Source organism: Eschrichtius robustus, chromosome 1 (genome assembly GCF_028021215.1).
Source record: "Eschrichtius robustus isolate mEscRob2 chromosome 1, mEscRob2.pri, whole genome shotgun sequence".
Lineage (NCBI taxonomy): Eukaryota > Metazoa > Chordata > Mammalia > Artiodactyla > Eschrichtiidae > Eschrichtius > Eschrichtius robustus.
Genome location: NC_090824.1, coordinates 126387156 through 126410723, shown reverse-complemented (window position 1 = coordinate 126410723; position 23568 = coordinate 126387156). Strand labels below are relative to the sequence as shown.

The 23568-nt window shown below is 45.6% G+C and overlaps 1 protein-coding gene across 1 annotated transcript; it reads left to right on the top strand.

Moving 5' to 3' along the window:
* Nucleotides 1–1546: 1546 nt before the first annotated feature.
* UBAP1L (ubiquitin associated protein 1 like) lies at nt 1547–22008 on the top strand. Its single transcript, XM_068536634.1, has 5 exons — nt 1547–1666; nt 13166–13780; nt 15976–16182; nt 20019–20120; nt 21114–22008. Exons 1-5 carry the CDS (start codon nt 1547–1549, stop codon nt 21246–21248), a joined length of 1179 nt encoding a protein of 392 aa, XP_068392735.1. The 3' UTR covers nt 21249–22008.
* Nucleotides 22009–23568: the final 1560 nt, after the last annotated feature.

Below are 23568 nucleotides of genomic sequence, written 5' to 3'. Positions count from 1 at the left end.
TCTTTTTCAAATTCTTTTCCCATTTAGACTATTACAGAATATTAAGCAGCATTCCCTGTGCTAAACAGTAGTTCCCTGTTGGTTATCTATTTTAAATATAGCAGTGTGTATATGTCAATCCCAAACTCTAACGAAATTTTTAAAAAATAACGTTTACATGGTTAGGTTTTTTTATGTAGAAATACAATTGATTTTTGTATATTGACCTTGTATCCAAAGACCTTGATAAATTACCTTACTATTCTTTTGGATTTTCTACATATAAATATGTCATCTAGAAATAATGATGGGTTTGTTTCTTTCCAATCCTTATACTTTTGTTTTATTTTTCCCTCTCTTTTTGCACAGGCTAGTACCTCCAGTGCAGTGTTGAACAGAAGAGATGATGGAGACATCTTTGTCTCATTTCCAATCTTGGGGGTATCTTTTAATATTTCACCATTAAGTGGGATGTTTGCTTTAAATGTTTTAGAGATTTTCTTTGTTAGGTTAAGGAAATTCTCTTCTATTCTTAAGTTGCTAAAAATGGTTTGTTTATTGTTTCTTAAAATCATGAGTGGATATTGATTTTATCAAGTGCTTTTTCTGCATCTATGGGGATAGCTAATTATACACTTTTTCATTTTTATTCTATTGATATTTATTTTTATTCCCATTGATTAATTTTGGAATGTTAATCCAGTCTTTCATTCCTGAAATAAACTCAACCTGGCAGTGTTGTATTTTTCTATCCATAATTATTTTTGATAAGATTTTTGCATTTATTTTCATGAAATATCAGCCTCTAATCTTCTTGTCAGGTTTGGTATTTTTTTTAACATTTTTTAAAATTAATTAATTATTTTTTGGCTGCATTGGGTCTTCATTGCTGCACACGGGCTTTCTCTAGTTGCGGCGAGCGGGGGCTACTCTTCCCTGTGGCGCGCGGGCTTCTCATTGCGGTGGCTTCTCTTGTTGCGGAGCACGGGCTCTAGGCGGGCGGGCTCAGTAGTTGTGGCTCACGGGCTCAGTAGTTGTGGTGCGTGGGCTTAGTTGCTCTGCGGCATGTGGGATCTTCCTGGACCAGGGCTTGAACCCATGTCCCCTGCATTGGCTGGCGAATTCTTAACCACTGCGTCACCAGGGAAGCCCCCAGGTTTGGTATTAAGGTGATGCTGAAATCAAAACAAGTTAGGATGTATTCCTTCTTTTCTGGAAGAATTTGTGTAATTTGATATTTCTTTCTTAACCATTTGGGTGAAAAATTGATGAAATGCTTTAGAACTAGTGTTGCAGACCGTGTTTTGGGAAACAGTGGTCTAGAGAGCAAAACTTAATCATGTAATAGTCAGTTGCTGTCGGTTTGAATGCTCTTGTTTTATTCATTTCCTCCCTTAGGCAGCACGGGCCTTTCCCTTCCTGGCTCTGTGGGGCTCGGCTAAGTCACCACATAGGAGAGCAGTGAGCTATTTGAGACCTGAGCCTGGTCCTCAGGAATTCACTCTCTCCCTGCCAGCAGGAGGCCTGCCCCAGCCCTGCTCAGCCATCTCCACATTCCTCTGACAGAATGAATGCCCTGGATGGTGTCCCCTTCAAGGTGCCCAAGGGCTTTGTGATAGGCACGGAGCCCCTCCCTGGGCCAGAGCTCAGTGTCCCAGACTGCAGGGAGCTTCTGCTGGGTTCTATGGTAAGTGTATCTCTCTGTCTGTCTTCTCATCCCTGGCTCTGTGGGTCTGATGCTGAGTCTCATGAGGTCCCTTGTTCCTTGATTTTAACTGGCAGCCTGTCCTGTTCTGGTATATTCTAGGAAGTTTGGAAATAACCCAAGAGGAAAAGATATTTCATGAAGAAAGCTAGTGTCCTGGTGTTGGGGGCTATTTAGTGGGTCTTATTTTAAGTTTAGAATAACTGGAAGGTTGCCTGTATGGATTGACTGAGAGTCATAGCAAGGATGCTCCAATTCCTCTGTTCTCTATCAGCCTGCTGCCAATTCTAAAATTCCACCATTAGAATCACTTCGTTGGGCTAAGATACTCTCTCCAGAATCCTCCATTAAAATGCAGACAGTTACATGGGACACATCAGAAGGGATTACTATTCCACAGACCCAAAGCACATCTACCCTGGGGGCACCTTGAGGCACCCCTTGCCCCACGGCTCACACACTGGGATATGCACCCAGTATATATGGTGGTATCACATACCCTCAGGATAAACATGATTATTTAACTTCCAAGTGAGTCAAATTTACTTGAAGACTTAGGAGGAAACCTATTGCATTTATATTATAACACAGATGTGTCATGGGGTAGAAGGCAGAATTCACATGAATTTTGAAAAAATGAAAGAAAAGGATTGCAGAGAACTGTGGAGCTGGCGTTGGGTCTCTTGGGACTGAGTCCTCGGGCTCTTCTGTGCTCAGCGCTGTCTGTGGGCTAACTCTGTAGGAAAGTTTGAGGATCTAGTTCAGCTCTCACTCACTTTGCATATGAGGACCTGAGGCTCAGAGAAGGGAAATGATTTGTCCAAAGATAGTGGCAGTGGCAGGACTAAAACCAGGGTCCTGACTCTAGATCATTTCCTGATAGCTAAGGGAAGGATTGGAACATGAGAGCCATCAGACAGATAATGTTCGAGGGCAAAAAAAAGGGTTGTGGGAAGTGAGGTGCAGAGAGCATAGTCCAGGAAGGAGAGGCCTGGGGAGGGTCAGGTGGAGAGGCAGGAGTGGCCTGTGGGGACAGGAGCAGGAGACTTATCTGCAGACCCTGGAGTTGCACTTAAGCTCCTTAAGACCCAGAACAGAAATAAGCTTTGTAAAGCCCAGAGCACAGTGTCCAGGGGCCCACGCTCTGTGGGGCAGGAGCTCTTGCTCTCCCCAGGCAGCCTGTGCTGTGGGCCCTCTGGCAGTAGGGCCAGTATTGTTGGGAAGAAGAACTTGCTTTACTAAACTCCAGGGGAGGTAGACTATCACAACTTTTCCCTCTCTGCTGGACTCAAGCCAAGCTGGGAAGAGGCTATTCTGAAGGTTACTTCTCAAAGCAGAAATGTGCACCCTTCTGCCAAGTCTATGTCTAGTGTCCTAGCCCATATGCTGGCCCTGGCTCTGCCTCCTGTTCTCAGGGTGGGCATCTGTACTCCCTTGTGCCTGTTTCCCTTCCTGAGCCTCCATTTCTTTTACTGCTGTGGCAAATAATCAAATAGAGACTCCAAGTATGATTTACAGCCTCTCCTGGTCAGTCTTCCAAATGTACTGGGCTGTATTCCCAGTGTTTGGAACTTGAAACACATTTTCCCATAGCAACAATGTTATAGATAGTAGTTAGATTACCAGATGAACCTGTAATGGCCTAAAGAGAAAAAATAGCTACCATTTATTGAGCACCTGCTATGCACCAGGCCCATGCTAGGTGCTCTTTATATGTTCACTCTTCTCTCTCATTTTTGTTTTTTAATTTTATTTATTTATTTATTTATTTGGCTGTGTTGGGTCTTCGTTTCTGTGCAAGGGCTTTCTCTAGTTGCGGCAAGTGGGGGCCACTCTTCATCGCGGTGCGCGGGCCTCTCACTATCGCGGCCTCTCTTGTTGCGGAGCACAGGCTCCAGACGCGCAGGCTCAGCAATTGTGGCTCACGGGCCTAGTCGCTCCGCGGCATGTGGGATCTTCCCAGACCAGGGCTCGAACCCGTGTCCCCTGCATTGGCAGGCAGATTCTCAACCACTGCGCCACCAGGGAAGCCCTTCTCTCTCATTTTTATGACCCGTTTAGCAGGTGGGTGTTCCTTCCCCATGGCACAGGAAACCAAAGTTCCCACCCAGGTGACCAACAGGGTCATGTGGCTTGTAAGTGACACAGCCAGGACTCCAGTGTGATCAGACCCCAAAGCCCATGTCCACTCCCTGCACCCTACTGCCTTCCCAAGGAGTCTCAACAAGTCTGTGTTTTGTTGTTTCATCATAGTTTCATCATCCCTTTAATCAGAGTTAATTTCCCTTTTGTCAATTAAAATTTTTAGAAAGAAAATATATTCATGCAGTTTGAAATGAAATACATATATATACATGTATATATATGTATATATAGGTATAGCACAAGGGTCAACAAACATTTTCTGTAAAGGACCAGATAGTAAAAACTGGCAATTACTTAACTCTGCTGTTGTAGGGAGAAAGGGCCATAGACATTACAGAAAGTAGTGGATGGGTATGGCTGTGTTCCAAAAACACTTTATTTATAAAAACAAGGTTGGAAGTCAGTTTGGCTCCCAGGCAGTTTGCCTACCCTGAAAGAGTGAAAAGCCTTCTACTGACACCTTCCCATCTGTCCTGTCCCCACCTCTACTGGTGACCTCTGTCACTCATTTTTTAAAATGTATTCTTCTGGAGATTCTTATGTTTGTATACACAAGCAAATACAGCTATTTCCTCCTTTTTTACACCAAGGGTAGCATTTTATATACACTGTTCTTCTTGATTTTTTTCACTTAATGTATTTTAAGACCTTCCATATCAATACATAGAAAGCTTCTTCACTTTGTTTTTCACTGTATTGCGTTAAATGAATACATCGTACTTTATTGAATGAATCCCCTCTGGATGGACACTTAGGTTCTTCCCAGTCTTTTGCCATTACAAACAATGCTGCAGGGAAAGACTATGCAGATGTCCTTTTGAATTGAAGTGTATTGCCATATTGCCCTCCATAACGATTATATTGATTTACATCCAACCAGCGCTCTACAAGGGGCCTATACCTCAGCTCCACTCCCCAACAGAGAGTCATAAGATGTTGGATCTTTGCCCAGGGATAGGCAAATGGTATCTCAGTGTAGTTTTATTTTGCCTTTCTCTTATCCTTAGTGAGGTTGAGCAGCTTTTCATGTGTTTAAGAGCCATCTGTATTTCCTTTTCTGTGGACTGTCCATATCTTTTGTCCATTTCCCTGTTGGGCTGTTGGTCTTTTTCTTATCTATTTCTAGGCACTTCTATATTAGTATGTGTTATCAGAGCTGTTTTCCTTCCAGTTTGTCATTTGCCTTTGACCTTGCTTGTGGGGTATATTTGCCATGCAGATTTTCACATGTGCGTGTGTGTACTTTCATGGCTTCTCAATTTCAATTCAGAGAAATGTTTTCCCACTTGAGGTAATAAAGGATTTCTCTCCTGTTTTCTCCTAGTACTTCTATGGTTTCATTTCATACAATTGAATCTTCGATCCTTTTGGAATTCATCCTTGTGTATGATGTGAGGATGGATCCAACTTTATTTCCTTTCAGCTGACTAACACCAATTTTGACTAACACCGTCTTCTTCCCATTGCTTGAGATGCCACCTTGTTATTTACTAAAGTTCCATAGATATTAATTTCTATTTCTGGACTTTCTGTTCTGTACCTTTAGTCTATCTGTGCCAGTGCCTTAGCTTTAATTATTGAGGTTTTATAATATATATTAACAGCTGGTAGGGCCAGTCCCCCTTATTTCTCTTTTTGTCCCCAGAGTTTTTCTGGCTATTCTTATTTGTTTGTTTTTCATATGAAATTTAGAATCATCTTGCTTAGGTTCCACAAATCACAAGTGCTGGTATTTTTTTTTTCACATCTTTATTGGAGTATAAATGCTTTACAATGTTGTGTTAGTTTCTGCTGTACAACAAAGTGAATCAGCTATATGTATACATATATCCCCATATCCCCTCCCTCTTGAGCCTCCCTCCCACCCTCCCTATCCCATCCCTCTAGGTGGTCACAAAGCACCGAGCTGATCTCCCTGTGTTAATGCGGCTGCTTCCCACTAGCTATCTATTTTACATTTGGTAGTGTATATATGTCCATGCTACTCTCTCACTTCATCCCAGCTTCCCCTTCTCCCCCTGTGCCCTCAAGTCCGTTCTCTACATCTGCATCTTTATTCCTGTCCTGCCACTAGGTTCATCAGTACCGCTTTTTAAAATTCCGTATATATGCGTTAGTATACGGTATTTGTTTTTCGCTCTCTGACTTACTTCACTGTGTATGACAGATTCTAGGTCCATCCACCTCACTACAAATAACTCAATTTCGTTCCTTTTTATGGTGGAGTAATATTCCATTGTAGATATGTGCCACATCTTCTTTATCCATTCATCTGTAGATGGATATTTAGGTTGCTTCCATGTCCTGGCTATTGTAAATAGTGCTGCAATGAACATCGTGGTACATGACTCTTTTTGAATTATGGTTTTCTCAGGGTATATGCCCAGTAGTGGGATTCCTGGGTCATATGGTAGTTCTATTTTTAGTTTTTTTAAGGAACCTCCATACTTTTCTCCATAGTGGCTGTATCAGTTTACATTCCCACCAACAGTGCAGGAGGGTTCCCTTTTCTCCACACCCTCTCCAGCATTTATTGTTTGTAGATTTTTTGATGATGGCCATTCTGACTGGTGTGAGGTGGTACCTCATTGTGGTTTTGATTTGCATTTCTCTAATGATTAGTGATGATGTTGAGCATCTTTTCATGTATTTGTTGGCCATCTGTATGTCTTCTTTGGAGAAATGCCTATTTAAGTCTTCCACCCATTTTTGGATTGGGTTGTTTGTTTTTTCGATATTGAGCTGCATGAGCTGCTTGTATATTTTAGAGATTAATCCTTTGTCAGTTGCTTCATTTGCAAATATTTTCTCCCATCCGGAGGGTTGTCTTTTCATCTTGTTTATGGTTTCCTTTGCTGTGCAAAAGCTTTTAAGTTTCATTAGGTCCCATTTGTTTATTTTTGTTTTTATTTCCATTTCTCTGGGAGGTGGGTCAAAAAGGATCTTGCTGTGATTTATGTCATAGAGTGTTCTGCCTATGTTTTCCTCTAAGAGTTTTATAGTGTCCAGCCTTACATTTAGGTCTTTAATCCATTTTGAGTTTCTATTTGTGTATGGTGTTAGGGAGTGTTCTAATTTCATTCTTTTACATGTAGCTGTCCAGTTTTCCCAGCACCACTTATTGAAGAGGCTGTCTTTTCTCCATTGTATATTCTTGCCTCCTTTATCAAAGATAAGGTGACCATATGTGCGTGGGTTTATCTCTGAACTTTCTATCCTGTTCCGTTGATCTATATTTCTGTTTTTGTGCCAGTACCATACTGTCTTGATTACTGTAGCTTTGTAGTATAGTCTGAAGTCAGGGAGCCTGATTCTTCCGGCTCCGTTTTTCTTTCTTAAGATTGCTTTGGCTATTCAGGGTCTTTTGTGTTTCCATACTAATTGTAAAATTTCTTGTTCTAGTTCTGTGAAAAATGCCATTGGTAATTTGACAGGGATTGCATTGAACCTGTAGATTGCTTTGGGTAGTATAGTCATCTTCACAATACTGCTTCTTCCAATCCAGGAGTATGGTCTGTCTCTCCATTTGTTTATGTTATCTTTGATTTCTTTTATCAGTGTTTTATAGTTTTCTGAGTACAGGTCTTTTGCCTCCTTAGGTAGGTTTATTCCTAGGTATTTTATTCTTTTTGTTGCAATGGTAAATGGGACTGTTTCCTTAATTTCTCTTTCATTGATAGTGTATAGGAATGCCAGAGATTTCTGTGCATTAATTTTGTATCCTGCAACCTTACCAAATTCATTGATTAGTTCTAGTAGTTTTTTGGTGGCATCTTTAGGATTTTCTATGTATAGTATCATGTCATCAGCAAATACTGACAGTTTTACTTCTTCTTTTCAATTTGTATTCCTTTTATTTCTTTTTCTTCTCTGATTGCTGTGGCTAGGACTTCCAATATTATGTTGAATAGTAGTGGCGAGAGTGGACATCCTTGTCTTGTTCCTGATCTTAGAGGAAATGCTTTCAGTTTTTCACCATTGAGAATAATGTTTGCTGTGGGTTTGTCGTACATGGCCTTTATTATGTTGAGGTAGGTTCCCTCTGTGCCCACTTTCTGGAGAGTTTTTATCATAAATGGGTGTTGAATTTTGTCAAAAGCTTTTTCTGCATCTACTGAGATGATCATATGGTTTTTCTTCTTCAGTTTGTTAATATCGTGTATCACATTGATTGATTTGTGTATATTGAAGAATCCTTGCATCCCTGGGATAAATCCCACTTGATCATGGTGTATGATCCTTTTAATGTGTTGTTGGATTCTGTTTGCTAGTATTTTCTTGAGGATTTTTGTGTCTATGTTCATCAGTGATATTGGTCTATAATTTTCTTCTTTTGTGATATCTTTGTCTGGTTTTGGCATCAGGGTGATGGTGGCCTTGTAAAACAAGTTTGGGAGTGTTCCTCGCTCCACAACTTTTTGGAAGAGTTTGAGAAGGATAGGTGTTAACTTTTCTCTAAACGTTTGATAGAATTCGTCCGTGGAGCCATCTGGTCCTGGACATTTGTTTGTTGGAAGATTTTAAATTATAGTTTCAATTTGATTACCTGTGATTGATCTGTTTATATTTTCTAGTTCTTCCTGGTTCAATCTTGGAAGGTTGTACTTTTCCAAGGACTTGTCCATTTCTTCCAGGTTGTACATTTTATTGGCATAGAGTTGCTTGTAGTAGTCTCTTAGGATCTTTTGTATTTCTGTGGTATCAGTTGTAATCTCTCCTTTTTCGTTTCTGATTTTATTGATTTGAGTCCTCTCCCTCTTTTTCTTGATGAGTCTGGCTAAAGGTTTATCAATTTTGCTTATCTTCTCAAAGAACCAACTTTTAGTTTTATTGATCTTTGCTATTGTTTTCTTCGTTTCTATTTCATTTATCTCTGCTCTGATCTTTATGATTCCTTTCCTCCTACTAACTTTGGGTTTTCTTCTTCTTTTTCTAGTTGCTTTAGGTGTAAGGTTAGAATATTTATTTGCGATTTTTCTTGTTTCTTGAGATGAGCTTGAATTGCTGGGAGCTTCCCTCTTAGAACTGCTTTTGCTGCATCCCATAGGTTTTGGATCATCATGTTTTCTTTGTCATTTGTTTCTAGGTATTTTTTTATTCCTTCTTTGATTTCTTTAGTGATCTCTTGGTTATTTGGCAGCGCACTGTTTAGCCTCCATGTATTTGTGTTTTTTACTGGTTTTTTTTTTTCCTGTAATTGATTTCTAATCTCATAGTGTTGTTGTCAGAAAAGATGCTTGATACAATTTCAATTTTCTTAAATTTTCCAAGGCTTGATTTGTGACCCAAGATGTCGTCTATTCTGGAGAACGTTCCATGTGCACTTGAGAAGAAAGTGTATTCTTCCACTTTTGGGTGGAATGTCCTCAAAATATCAATTAAGTCTATCTGGTCTACTGTGTCATTTAAAGCTTGTGTTTCCTTATTTATTTTCTGTCCAGATGATCTGTCTATTGGTGTAAGTGGGGTGTTAAAAGTCCCCCACTATTATTGTGTTACTGTCGATTTCTCCTTTTATGGCTGTTAGCATTTGCCTTATGTATTAAGGTGCTCCTATGTTGGGTGCATAAATATTTATAATTGTTATGTTTTCTTCTTGGATTGATTCCTTGATCATTATGTAGTGTCTTCCTTATCTCTTGTAACAGTCTTTATTTTTTTATTTTGTAAAAACCTTTGTTTATTTTTATTTTTATAAATTTTTAAAATTTATTTATTTGTTTTTGGCTGCATTGGGTCTTCGTTGCTGCACACAGGCTTTCTCTAACTACAGTGAGCGGGGGCTACTCTTCATTGTGGTGGCTTCTCTTGTTGCGGAGCACGGTCTCTAGGCACGCAGGCTTCAGTAGTTGTGGCATGAGGGCTCAGTAGTTGTGGCTCACAGGCTCTAGAGTGCAGGCTCAATAGTTGTGGTGCATGGGCTTAGTTGCTCCACAGCATGTGGTATCTTCCCGGACCAGGGCTCATCCCCGTGTCCCCTGCCTTGGCAGGCAGATTCTTAACCACTGCGCCACCAGGGAAGCCCCCAACAGTCTTTATTTTAAAGTCTATTTTATCTGATATGAGTATTGCTATTCCAGCTTTCTTGTGATTTCCATTTGCATGGAATATCTTTTTTTTTCTTTTTTTTAAAAAATGTATTTATTTATTTATTTTTGGCTGCGTTGGATCTTCGTTGCGTGTGGGCTTTCTCTAGTTGCGGCAAGCGGGGGCTACTCTTCATTGCGGTGCGCAGGCTTCTCATTGCGGTGGCTTCTCTTGTTGCGGAGTATGGGCTCTAGGCGTTCAAGCTTCAGTAGTTGTGGCACGCAGGCTCAGTAGTTGTAGCTCACAGGCTCTAGAGCTCAGGCTCTGTAGCTGTGGTGCACAGGCTTAGTTGCTCCGCGGCATGTGGGATCTTCCCGGAGCAGGGCTTGAATCCATGTCTCCTGCATTGGCAGGTGGAATCTTAACCACTGCACCACCAGGGAAGTCCCCAACAGCCTTTATTTTAAAGTCTATTTTATCTGATATGATAATTGGTATTCCAGCTTTCTTTTGATTTCCATTTGCTTGGAATATCTTTTTCCATCCCCTCACTTTCAGTCTGTATGTGTCCCTAGGTCTGAAGTGGGTTTCCTGTAGACAGCATATATAAGGGTCTTGTGTTTGTATCCATTCAGCCAGTCTGTGTCTTTTGGTGGGAGCATTTAATCCATTTACATTCAATGTGATTATCGATATGTATGTTCCTATTACCATTTTCTTAATTGATTTGGGTTTGTTTTTGTGGGTCTTTTTCTTCTCTTGTGTTTCCCACTTAGAGAAGTTCCTTTAGCATTTGTTGTAAAGCTGGTTTGGTGGTGCTGAATTCACATAGCTTTTGCTCGTGATTTCTCTGTCAAATCTGAATGAGAGGGCTTCCCTGGTGGTGCAGTGGATAAGAACCTGCCTGCCAATGCAGGGGACACGGGTTCGATGCCTGGTCCAGGAAGATCCCACGTGCCGCAGAACAACTAAGCCCATGTGCCACAACTGTTGAGCCTGCGCTCTAGAGCCCGCGAGCCACAACTACTGAAGCCCACACGCCTAGAGCCCATGCTCCATAACAAGAGAAGCCACTGCAATGAGAAGCCCGTGCACCGCAACGAAGAGTAGCCCCCTCTCGCTGCAACTAGAGAAAGCCTGTGTGCAGCAATGAGGACCCAACACAGCCAAAAATAAATAAATAAAATAATTTTTTAAAAAAAAGACTCATTAGCCACCTTTCTTTAAAAAAAAAAAAAATCTGAATGAGATCCTTACTGGGTAGAGTAATCTTGGTTGTAGGTTTTCCCCTTTCATCATTTTAAATATGTCCTGCCCCTGCCTTCTGGCTTGCAGAGTTTCTGCTGAAAGATTAGCTATTAACCTTATGGGGATTCCCTTGTATGTTATTTGTTGCTTTTAATATTTTTTCTTTGTACTTAATTTTTGATAGTTTGATTAATACGTGTCTCTGAGTGTTTCTCCTTGGATTTATCCTGTATGGGACTCTCTGTGCTTCCTGGACTTGACAAAGTATTTCCTTTCCCATGTTAGGGAAGTTTTCAACTATAATGTCTTCAAATATTTCCTCAGACCCTTTCTTTTTCTCTTCTTCTTGGACCCCAATAATTTGAATATTAGTGCGTTTAATGTTGTCCCAGAGGTCTCTGAGACTGTCCTCAATTCTTTTCATTCTTTTTTCTTTATTCTGCTCCCTGGCAGTTATTTCCACCATTTTATCTTCCAGCTCACTTATCCATTCTTCTGCCTCAGTTATTCCGCTATTGATTCCTTCTAGAATATTTTTAATTTCAGTTATTGTGTTGTTCATCGCTGTTTGTTTGCTCTTTAGTTCTTCTAGATCCTTTGTAAACATTCCTTGTATTTTCTCCATTCTGTTTCTGAGATTTTGGATCATCTTTACTATCATTACTCTGAATTATTTTTCAGGTAGGTTGCCAATTTCATCTTCATTTATTTGGTCTTGTAGGTTTTTACCTTGCTCCTTCGTTGTAACATATTTTTTTGTCGTTTCTTTTTTTTTTTTTTTTTTTTTTTTTTTAATGGATGGGGCTGTATTCCTGACTTACTGGTTGTTCAGCCTGGGTCTTTGGATCCTTTTATTCCTTAAGTCCTGTTGACTGTCTCATTATCTCTCAGTCTCTTTCTCTCCATGACTGCCTCATCAGTTCTGAAGTTGTCTTTTTCCCTCCTCTGTCCTTCACAACCCACTTATTTTGCTCCAATCTCTTTCTCTGTCCATTTATTCTGCACATACTTACAAATATCCCCTTGGGGCCAGAACTGCCCTTGGCCCTGAGAATACAGAAAGAAATAAGATACACTCAGGGAGCCACACTTAGAACAGCTAAGTTATGTTCCTCTCTCCAACATAGGGTCATTCAGGGGTGGGAGGGGGCAGTGCCTGTCTGCCTTTCTGCCTCCCATTTTCCCCACACACACCACTTCCCCCAGCCTTAACTGGCCATCATTGAGCACTGAAATTGCCTTTTGAGAATATTTATATTTTTTAATGGAGTTTTATATTTCCAGTTCTAAATTTTAATGGTAGGTACCGGGAATATTTTATTTTTGCCTCATTTACAAACTCTCAATTTAGATTATTTATGTGGGCTCCAGATTTATTTTTTAGGTGGCTTGATCTGTAGTGGAGAAAGCACTACAGTCAGATGGACAGAGGAATCCCAGCTCAACCACTCACCAGTAATCTCACCACGAGCAAATTAAATTTTCTGAGCCTCATTTTGATAATCTGGAAATAGGAATAACATTAGGACCTACTAAGTAGAGTTCAACAAAAATTAGTGATTTTTACATTTCCTGGGCCCCAAAGTAACCTCAGATGGCAGTGAATGGGATGGAGGTAAGTACCACTCCACAGAGAGGTTGGCAGGCCTGGGCCGGCCTCCAAGGCCAACTGCTCAGTGACAAATGATGCTGGGCTGAAGTGAAAGCTTCTTTGCTAAGAACAAGTTTTGTTGGAGAATTTTTTTAAGCCCCTGTTGTTCAATTATATACTGAATGGCAAAGGGACTTAGATATTTGTTTTCACTGTTTCATTCTATAAACCTATTCCTCACTTTGTCCTTCCTGCAGTTTGCCATTAAATTGTTATTGATATCCATCCACCCCAGTGCTAGCTAAAACCAAGGGTGAGGGTAGGCTGCGATAATGCCTGGGGCTTACAATCAGAAGCTGTCCAGGCCTGGCAAGTCTATGCCTGAATAGGTTCCCCAGAGGCCAGAAGGTAGGGATGCGCCCCTGGCCCTGGTTTGCCTGGTGGAGCCTCATGTGGCCTTCTTTCCGCAGCACGACTTCAGCCTGGAGAGGAGGGTACTCTTCTGGGTGGAGGTTGTAGTCCGGGGACCCTGCCTGGTCCAATGCGATGCCCCGGGGGCAGCTTCAGCCCCTCCCGCCTGGCTCTTGCTGGTCAGCCCTGAGCAAGGGCTGGAGCCCATGCCTGCCGCAGCCGAAGGTCCTGAGGCCAGGCCGCAGGAGCATCCTGAGGAGGAAGAGGTGGAGGAGGAGGACCAGGATGAGGAGGAAGCCTCCTCTGCCATGGAGGAAGAGCCGGAACCCTTCAGCCCCCAGCCCAGCTCCTCGGCGAGCCCCAGCCTGGGCCAACACCGGTGCTCGCTGGACGTGCTGCGCGGCGTGAGGTCGGAGCTGGCCGGGGCGCGGCAGCGGCTCTCTGAGTGCAGGCTGGCCGCCCGCCCCCGCAGTCTCCTGCACCGCATCCGCCACCGAGCTCTGAGCCTCTGCCCCGGCCCCGCGTCACCCCTGGGCCCGGCACTCCAGCTCCCCAGCGCCCCCGCGCCGCCCCCGGGCCCCGAGCCATCGCTCCCCAGCACCCCGGCGCTGCCCCCTCGGCCCTCCACGGCTGGCGCCGTGCCCCCGCTGCGGAGCCACAGGCCCGCGGTTGCGGTAAGGAAACTGCCCCCTTGGCCGAGGCCACAGCTCAGCAGTGAGGCCCCCGCAGTCTGGGTCTCCAGCCTGGTTCGAAGCCTCGATCCCCTCCTCTCCGTGCTCCTCCTCCCTACCTGCTCTCACCTGGCCCTATACCATGCAGTCCTTCCTGCGGCCCTTTGCCTAGAATATTCCCTGCTCAGAGGTCCCTAATCCCTCTGTTTCTCACTGTGCCTTCTTTGCTTCTATTAGGGCGCATGTCACAATAATTGTAATTACCCAATATGTGTCTGTCTCTTCCAATGGAATATGATTCTTCTAGGGCAGCGACTGGATCGCATTAATGTTTGTTTCCACAGCACCCAGCAGCACACTTGGCCCATAGGGGGTGCTCAGCGAATGTCTGTTGAGTCAGGGAATGTGGCTCAGATCTAGGGCTTCCCACCCAGCAAGGCTTGCTGTAGGATGGGTGAGGGGAAGGCTCAGTCAAGGAATATTCACTGTACAGTTACTTCCTTCAAGAGACTGGGTTGGAAGAGACCAGGTCAAAAGCACAGGACAAGGAGAGTTGGGCAAGGAAGTGTGAGACAAGGCAGACTGTACAGTGGGAGGAATCAGGTATTGAGAGAGAGGTGAGGGTTGCTGCAGGATGGGAAGGCTTCAGGACAGAGGATGTGTACCAAGAAGAACTGGGAGCAGATATGAACATATGGTGAAGCCAATGAAGCTTAAGCCTCAGGCCCCTCACTAGCTCCTTCCAAGGCCTTGTACATAGTTTTATATCCATAACTGTCTTTTTTCTTTAAGTGGTCCAAATTGTGTAAGTATCAAACTCCACAAAACCTGGATCTGGAACAGATGGGTTACGTCAGGATTAGTAGCAGGAGGTGGCAGTTAGGCACAGCTTTCTTCCCCCCAGCAGTTCCACAGTCAGGCCAGGAGATGCAACAGAATAAGGCCAAGGTGAAATTAAATCCAAAAGACATATTCAAGGTCTGGCATTTCCCACTCACTGCTCTGTGAGCTTAGGCAAGTCACTGAACTGCTCTGAGCCATCTCTTCTCTACCTGTAAAGTGGGCAGCAACCCCTCATACAGTTATTTAGAGCGAACAAAGAAGAGGCTGTGTAAACTGCACAGGCCACACCCACATCACGGACTAGCTGCTGATGCCAGGATGGCTCTTCCCTGGTCCCAATTAAATATAACTCTAGCAACAATCCTACAGCGGGGTTGGGGGGAGGATGGGGCAGATGTTCTGAAGAGGAGGAAACTGAGGCAGAGAGCAGGTAAGAATCTTTTTCAAGGTCACAAGGGTAGACTCAAATCCTAAGATTTGCATGTTTTTCACCTGGGGTAAAGAGCAGATCCTAGGATGAGGTCGTGGCAGGGAAACCCCTGAGAAGATGAGGACGGGTGGGGAATTCACATGTTACATGCACTCTGCTCCTGAAGTCAGGGCAGCAGCTAGGCTTTTCTTGGGGAGGAGGGGACAGGGCAGTATGTTCGGGGTTAGCAGATGGGTGCTTCTTCATGGGGGACGGGTTAGGGGTGATGCCAGCCAAACCAACTGAAGTGCCTTCAAGCCACCCTCCTTAGTCCAGGATCTGTGTGGGTTTCCCCAACACCACAGCTGTACCCAGTTCCTACCCTACTCCATGCCCATGCCCAGCCAAGCCCCAGCCAGCCAAACTCAAGAAGGAAGATCTGGCTGGGAAGATCACCCCTGCTTCCCCCTTACTAAGGTGTGGGGTAAAGAACCCTGGATTTGATTCTGAGTAGGGTTCAGGTCCCAAAAGTGTGTTGCTTACCAGGTCATTAACTTGTCTGAACCTTGACTTCAATATCTGTAAAATAGAATGAGCCTATCATATTTCTCTTTCAGGGTTGTTTTAAGCAGTAAGTATTATCATCTACTAGCAGTTTCTGTATGCCAGACCCTTTGCTAATCAGTTTTCTCACCTTGTCTTATTTAAGCCTTATAATAACCCTGTGAGTTATCTGGTATGATTGCATCCATTTTACACATGAGTAAACTGAGTAAACAGTAGAGAGCTGGGATTTGAATCCAGGTCTGCAGGACTCCAAGCTCCTCACAATATTAGCCCCTACTCTCTGTAGAGAGGGTGGTACATAAAGGCATCTTTAAAAATGTCCTGCCTAGCCAGGTGTCACCTCCATGGTAACTGACACATCCACTTGTCTGTGTTTCAGTCCCTCAGCCTGTATACCTGCCTGCCACCTCCTGGGCAGGTGCCCCAGCCTCTCGCCACCCACAGATTGCACCCTGATTCTGCTGACTTGCTGTCCGCCCTGAGCCAGGAGGAGCAAGACCTCATCAGGCCAGTGGTCGCCCTGGGGTATCCCTTGCACAGGGCCATCATGGCTCTACAGAAGACTGGGCGGCAGAGCCTCAGCCAGGTGAGTGGAGGACCCAGAACTGGGGGGCTGTGGAGCTGGAGCCCGGTGAGTGGCCACACTCTTTTTTTTTTTTTTTTTTGGCCACACTCTTTTTGTCTTCAACTTGAAGATATTTTATGTTTTTCTCTAGAGGCAGAATTTCAGCTTGGAATTAATTATTGGGGGTTATGAGCAAGTTTCTAGACCCTAATGCTACCACCTCCATAGGAGTTTATCAGGAATCCCCATGCCTACTTGGGGAGTCTCAATATTCTACTCCTGTCCCAGTCTCTGCCCCAGATACAGAAGACTGGAGCTTTGGGCAGCCACGAATCTCTCCAGAGCTGCCCAATAACACTTTCTGCAGCAGGAGAGATGTTTTATTCCTGTGTTGTCCAATACAGTAGCCACTAGCTATATATGGTTACTTGAAATGTGGCTAGTGTGACTGAGAATTTTAATTAATTGTAATTAATTAAAATTTAAAGGTAAATAGCCACATGTGGCTACTGGCTACCATATTGGATGGCACGGCTCTAACCACTTCCCTCAACAGTTTATCCGTACCCATATCCATCTCTCTCTCTTTCCATCTACCCATCCATCAATCTAGTCATCAGTATTTGCTGGGTACTTCGTGGGTGTTTACATGCAGCTAGGAGCTATGGGGAAAACCAGTATTGTAGGTTAGGTTCCCCAGGAAGCAGACTCCGATGGAGTTTGGCATACAGGATATTTATTAAGGAGACCCTTGGGAACAACTTCTGGGTAAGGGGAATGACAGAAGCAAGGATGGGTAGAGGGAGAGGCTGAGCTTTGTAGACCCAGTGACAGCCAACCCCACAGCTCGGAAGCATATATGGCCCTTCAGAGTTGTGCTAATTGGGGATGAGATGGTCAGGCCTTCATACTTCTGCTTCAGTCAGTCACCGATGTGCGAAGAAGGTGACTTGAGAGAAGTGATTCTCTGCAGCTAAGGCAGTTCCTGAAGGGACAGATAATTTCTGTGTGAGAACCTTCCAGGGCAGCACCTTAGGCTGATCCGAGATTTAAGAAGTTGCCTCCACCTTCAGCTGCCGCTGAAAAGCCAGGACCTTGGCCAAGAAGCTGTCTAGGAGGGCTGTGAGGGGCCAAGTCCATGGTAGGGACTCTGACATGCCTCTTCAGTCCCTCCAGACCCTGTGACAAGGCTGAGGTCTCGGGCCATCACTGTGGGGGTCTGAAGATTAGCTGGAGGCAGCACAGGGCACTGGCCTCCCTGTGGGTGGGCTGGGAGAATCTCACTGCATCAGGAACGTTGTGTTTCCAGACATAGACTGACCACCTGCCTGGTGAGTCTTCTCCCAGTGAGCAGTCAGGGGCCAGGCACTAAGGGGTGGGCCTGAAGGGCCATTGGATGACTTCGTCTATCCTCCCCCACCAAGTTAGTATTCCTCTCTGTTCTGTGAAGCTCCACCATTAACTGAGCATCTCCTTTGGGTTCACAGCCCTTCTCCCTTTGAAAGACAAACACTACAGTAAATCCTTTTGAAAAGAGATGAACGACGATGGTCCAGGAGGGAGGGCATCAGGTGATAGAGACAGGGCACTTGGAAGAACCAAGGAGAGAGGAAGAGATACAAAAGATAAGCTTTGTCCATCACTCCTTCCTTCCTTCCACAAGGATTGATGTGTCCACTGACTGCCTGCAGGACAGGTGTGGGTGGCATGTGTGAGGGTCCATAGGCCAGGCCCAGACTTGCCATGGGACTTTAGACACATCAGGTCCCCTCTTTGAGCCTCACTTTCCCCATTCACAGAATGGAGGGGAATATGTGTTTATAATCAATAACTGCTGGAGGTCCCATCCTGGAGTCTGATGTTGACATCCTCACCTACCCTGGGGCCTGAGATAGGCCTGGTAACTGACCAAGCAGGAGAATCCTTACAAATGCAGATTCTCAGGACCTACTCTGCAGAGTCCCAATCAGTGGATCTGGAGTGGGCCCAGGGCCCTATCATTTTAAAAGACCTATCATTTAAAAGATGGTTCTGATATGCATGGTTCTGATATGCAGCCTGGCTTGGGTCTACTGGTGTGGACTGAGTCAGAGATTCTCAACCTTGCCTGCACACAAGAATCACCTGGAGAGCTGTAAAAGTCCCAGTGCCCAGGCTGTCCCCCTGACCAGTCATACCAGGGCCTCTGGAGGTGAGCGTCAGCAGTTTATGGGTAGTGATACTGAGGCACCAGTAGTTTTAAGGCTCCCAGGTAGCTACAGTCAGCACCAAGGCTGAGAACCTTTGCTGTCGATGAACCAAGAGGTGAAGGGAGCATCCCCCATCTGCCCTGCCCCTGTTTTCACCTTCTGAAACCCTGTCTACTTTCAAGCCAGCTCAAAGCCCCTCCTCTAGCAGCTGGCCCCCCGATGGACAAGGCACTGGCCAAGAGGTCAGGTGATCTGAGCCCTAGTCCTGGGACCTGGGGCAAGCTGCCCGCCCTTCCTAGACTTCAGTTTCCTCAACTGTGCAAGGAGAGCTTGTTTGGGTGGTTTTCAAAATGTGCCCAGAGCAAGGTCCCTGAGGTGGGGGCACTGGACTCTGGGCTCCCTCCACCTGCCCACAGCTCTCCCAGAGCAGCTTCAACCTTACCCTGTTACTGTTGAAGCCCCCTGGTGCTTGGACAGTTCAGAAGCTAAAACAGTTTGAAAACCGTTAGTCTATTATGATCTGTGTTTTCTGCCCAGCTCTGAAGGTCTGCAGAAACCTGACCTGTTTCTCCTCCACTTATACCCGTAATTCTAATCATCTGGAGCCTTCATTTGGCAGACTCCCTGTAAATCCTGCTTGGATCTGCCTGGCACTCATGTCTTCCTGTATCTGGTTTATTTCCCCCAGTGAGCTGTAAGCTCCCGGAAGGTAGTTCTTAATTCATTTTATAAACACAGCATACATTTATTGAGCTCCTTCTGCCTGCCTGCCATGCTGGGTTCACAGTGGTGAACATAGTGGTGAACAAGACTGACACAACTCTTCCCTCGTGGAACAAAAAGTTAGTGGATGAGAAAGACAGTAGAGCAATTACAAAGCTGTATGTGAGGGGAAGCATGGGGTGCTGTGGGAGCACCTGGTGGAGATGGGGGGTGGGGAGAGGCTCCCCAGGGAAGAGGAGTGAGGCTGGCCTTGGCCTTGGAGCCGGATGTGCAGGAGTCTGGGGGTGCTGAGGGAGCAGCTGGGCTGCTGACGGAGGTAAGCGGGGCCACTGAACCTGGGTTGGGAGGCAGCCCTTTATCCTGAGGGCAAAAGTAGCCCCTGATGACTAAGCAGGGAGTGGCTGGAAGAGGTGTTCCGCCCTGTGGGTCCTCCACTGTCCCCTCCCCTTTCCAGCGCTGGTGCAGGACTGTTGCAGAGAGTGGGGCCCACGGGGTCCTGGATGGCAAAGATGTTATGTGTCTGGCAGTGGGTGGGGTGCACAGCTGTGGGTGGGAGAGGAGGTTATCTTCTCACAGGTGGGTGCTCACCAGGGAGGGAAAGCAGCCTGGCTGGGTGGTGGGTAGGTACCCATGTTTGAGCCCTGGCCCGGTCCCCACTTAGGTTCTGGGAACACCTTAGCCCACCCTGACAGCCCTCTGCCTGGATTCCAGCCCCCAGCTTGGGACAGGTGGTGAGGCTTTGCTGTCCACCTGGCCCCAGGGGAGGCCTCTGACCCTCTTCTGTTGGCTCATGGGTCTCTGGGGCCACGTTGTGTGTGGCAGGTTGCCCAGTCAGCCTGGCCCTGAGCTCAGCCTTAATGAGGCCCTTGTGTGCCTCCTCCACCCCATCTGCTGCCCCTGACACCCCTCTTAACCTCCTTCCCTCTGTGCCCCTTTCCGTCCCAGTTTCTCAGCTACCTTAGCGCCTGTGACCGGCTATTGCGACAGGGCTACGAGGAGGGCCTGGTGGATGAGGCCATGGAGATGTTCCAGTTCTCCGAGAGCCAGGTCAGCAGGGCCTCCAGCCTGGGCCACCAGGGAGGGGAGGTGTGGGGTGCACACACGAGCCTGGTGTGCTGGGGAGGACCAGTGCCAGAGCTGGCCTGCGGGCCACAGGAGACAGCCTGCTTGCTCAGCCCTGGGGAGAAGGAGGCAGCCCAGGGAAATGGGGCACGGGGAAGGCGAGAGGACCCAAGGGGAAGGGGAAGGGAAGGGGTAGGGGAGGGGGAAGGGGAAGGGGTGGGGAGACAGCAGGAGGGAGGGCTTTAGTGTTATTTAACTGAATCAACACAACAAACATTGACTTTCACTCCTTGTCAGACACCCAGACAGGAGCCAGATAGGTAGCAGAAAGGTGCTTGAACTCTGTGCTCGGGGAGTGTGCCGCCTACCTGGAAACCCAGAATGCGTGCGGCTGTGGTCCCAGTAAGGGGACATTCTAAGTGCCTGGTGAATGTGACCTGTCCACAACTGGCAGTTGGCCCAGGCAGAGCAGTCTTCACAGAGGCTGAGGGAGGGATGCAGGGGTGGGAGAGATGCCGAGGAGGAGGAGCGGGGAGGGGCAGGGGAGTTTCAAGCACTGGGGCCGGAGGAGGAAGGCAGGCAGAGGCTGTGCTGTGTGAGACCTTGGCAGGGTTTGGGGCCTGGACAGAGACCCTGCGCTGTGCATCCTCTGGGCACCAGTATGCAGCCTTCCTCTTCCTGCCCCAGCGCAGCACCCGAGCACAGGGAGTCGGGAGTGAGCCAGAGTGGGGAAGGAAAGCCGGACAGAGAGAGCTGGCAGCCTGGCTGGGCTCTCCTTCCTTGGCACAGGAAGGGAGGTTTGAGCCCATGTCACTGAGGTACAGGAAAACCACAGGTGCTGCCCAGGATCAGGCTCACCTGGCCTGTGGGGGTCACAGCTTTCTGGGGGTATGTACAGTGGGCACCTGGGAGGGGGTTCCCCAGGGCAGAGGCCCAGCCTCACAGTCCCCCACGTCCTCTCTGCCTCCTGTTCCTCAGGCAGGGGAGTTCCTGCGCCTCTCGGAGCAGTTCAGCGACATGGGCTTCCAGCAGGACCGGATCAAGGAGGTGCTGCTGGTCCACGGCAACTGCCGTGAGCAAGCCCTGGAGGAGCTGGTAGCCTGCGCCCAGTGACCCTGGGCGCACCTCGCGGTGCCCACGCATCCCTGGCAGTCCATCCTGACTCTATTATGAAAACCACATAAGAATAACAAATTGAGGCATACTCATTGTAAAAATGCAAATGATGCCAAGGGTGGGAATAAATACTGTAAAGGTGGCAAAACTTTACCCATCTTAGGACTTCAACTGGGGCTCTTTAACAAAAAGATAGATTAACAAGAGAAAAATAAAAGTTTATTAATGCATGCGGCACACATCATGCCTGAGAAACTTCAATGAAAAGTAACTCAAAATAGCAGTTTAGAACTCTGGCTTATATAGCATCTTCAACAAAGAACAATACATTTGTAGAGAAATGACAGGACAAAGGAAAAAACAGTTTTAGGCTTCCAAGGATGGCAAACTGTGGGAAGGTAAATATATGGGAGGGAACTAATGGAGTAAGGTTTGTTTGTAGGTTCCCCTGGTACACTTCTGGGCTGACAAGAATCTGTCTCCAGAAAAGGAGAATTTATATCCTGCCTTTAAGCAGAAAAGAGGGGAAGGGTAGAGAGAGCTTTTCCTGCATTTGCTGCTTCTTAATTGCCTTCAGCTCAAAATAATTATGTCGAAGAGGCATATTTTGGGGTGACAGTCTGGTTTCCTTCAATACCAAAAGAATCAGCTAAAAGAGTTGAAAGTGGTTCCTTGTGGGGAGGGGCAGATGGAGTTGCATAGGCGAGGAACTATGTGTTTTCGTATAAGCTGTGTAAAATGACCTATATTTGATTCTTTAAACTATGGGCATTAGTAACTTTGAGTTTAAGAAAATTAAAACAAATAAATGATGTGCTGTTCTTTGGGTCCTGTAGGTTTCTGGTCTTGGGGTGCAAAGAATATCTAACTGTGGGTCAGAAGACCTAATTCTGATTTTGGTTCTGTTGATGACTGGCTCAAGGCCTCTTTGGGCCTAAGTTGCCCTAGGATAAGTGGAGTGATTAGCCCTGACTGCTATCCATAAGAATGCCCTGGGGAGTTTGTTAAAATGTCCAAGTCCCCACTCCTGGATAATCTGATTCAGAAAGTCCAGCTTGGCAGCCCGTGGGAATCTGTTTTGTTTTTATAAGAAGCTCTCTGGAGATTCTTTCTTTTTCTTTTTTTAATTGATTTTTTGGTTGTTATTGTTGACCCACTTCACCCATTTCCCCCCCTTCCATCCCCCACCTCTGGCAACCACTAATCAGTTCTTTGTATCTATGAGCTTGTTTTTGTTTGTTTCTTTGCTTTTTAATATCCCACATATGAGAGATCATACAGTATTTGCTTTCTCTGTCTTATTTATTTCACTTAGCATAATACCCTCAAGGCCCATCCATGTTGTCATAAATGGCAAGATCTCATTCTTTTTTTTTTTTTTTTTTTTAATTAATTAATTAATTTATTTATTTTTATTTTTGGCTGTGTTGGGTCTTCGTTTCTGCGCAAGGGCTTTCTCCAGTTGCGGCAAGCGGGGGCCACTCTTCATCGCAGTGCGCGGGCCTCTCACTATCGTGGCCTCTCTTGTTGCGGAGCACAGGCTCCAGACGCGCAGGCTCAGCAGTCGCGGCTCACGGGCCCAGTTGCTCCGCGGCATGTGGGATCTTCCCAGACCAGGGCCCGAACCCATGTCCCCTGCTTTAGCAGGCAGACTCTCAACCACTGCGCCACCAGGGAAGCCCCTCATTCTTTTTTTACAATGAATAATATTCCATTGTATGTTTACACCACAGTTTCTTTATCCATGCATTCATCAGTGGACACTTAGGTTATTTCCACATCTTGGCTCTTGTAGATAGTACAGCAATGAACATGGGGATGCAGATACCTTTGCAAGTTAGTGTTTTTGTTTTCTTTAGATAATATCCAGAAGTGGAATTGCCAGATCATATGGTAGTTCTATTTTTAATTTTTTGAGGAACCGCCACACTGTTTTCCATAGTGACTGCACCAATATGCATTCCCACTAACAGTTCTCAAGGGTTCCCTCTTCTCCACATCCTCACCAACACTTGCTATTTCTTGTCATTTTGATAATAGTCATTCTGACAGGTGTGAGATGGTATCTCATTGTGGTTTTGATTTGCATTTCCCTGATGATTAGTGATACTGAGCATCTTTTCATGTACATGTTGGCCACCTGTATGTCTTATTTGGGAAAAATGTCCTGTCAGATCTGCCCATTTTTTAATCATATTGTGTGTTTTTTTTTGCTGTTGAGTTGTATGAGTTCTTTATATATTTTGGATATTAGCCGCTTATCAGATATATGATTTGCAAATGTTTTCTCTCATTATGTAGGTTGCCTTTTCACTTT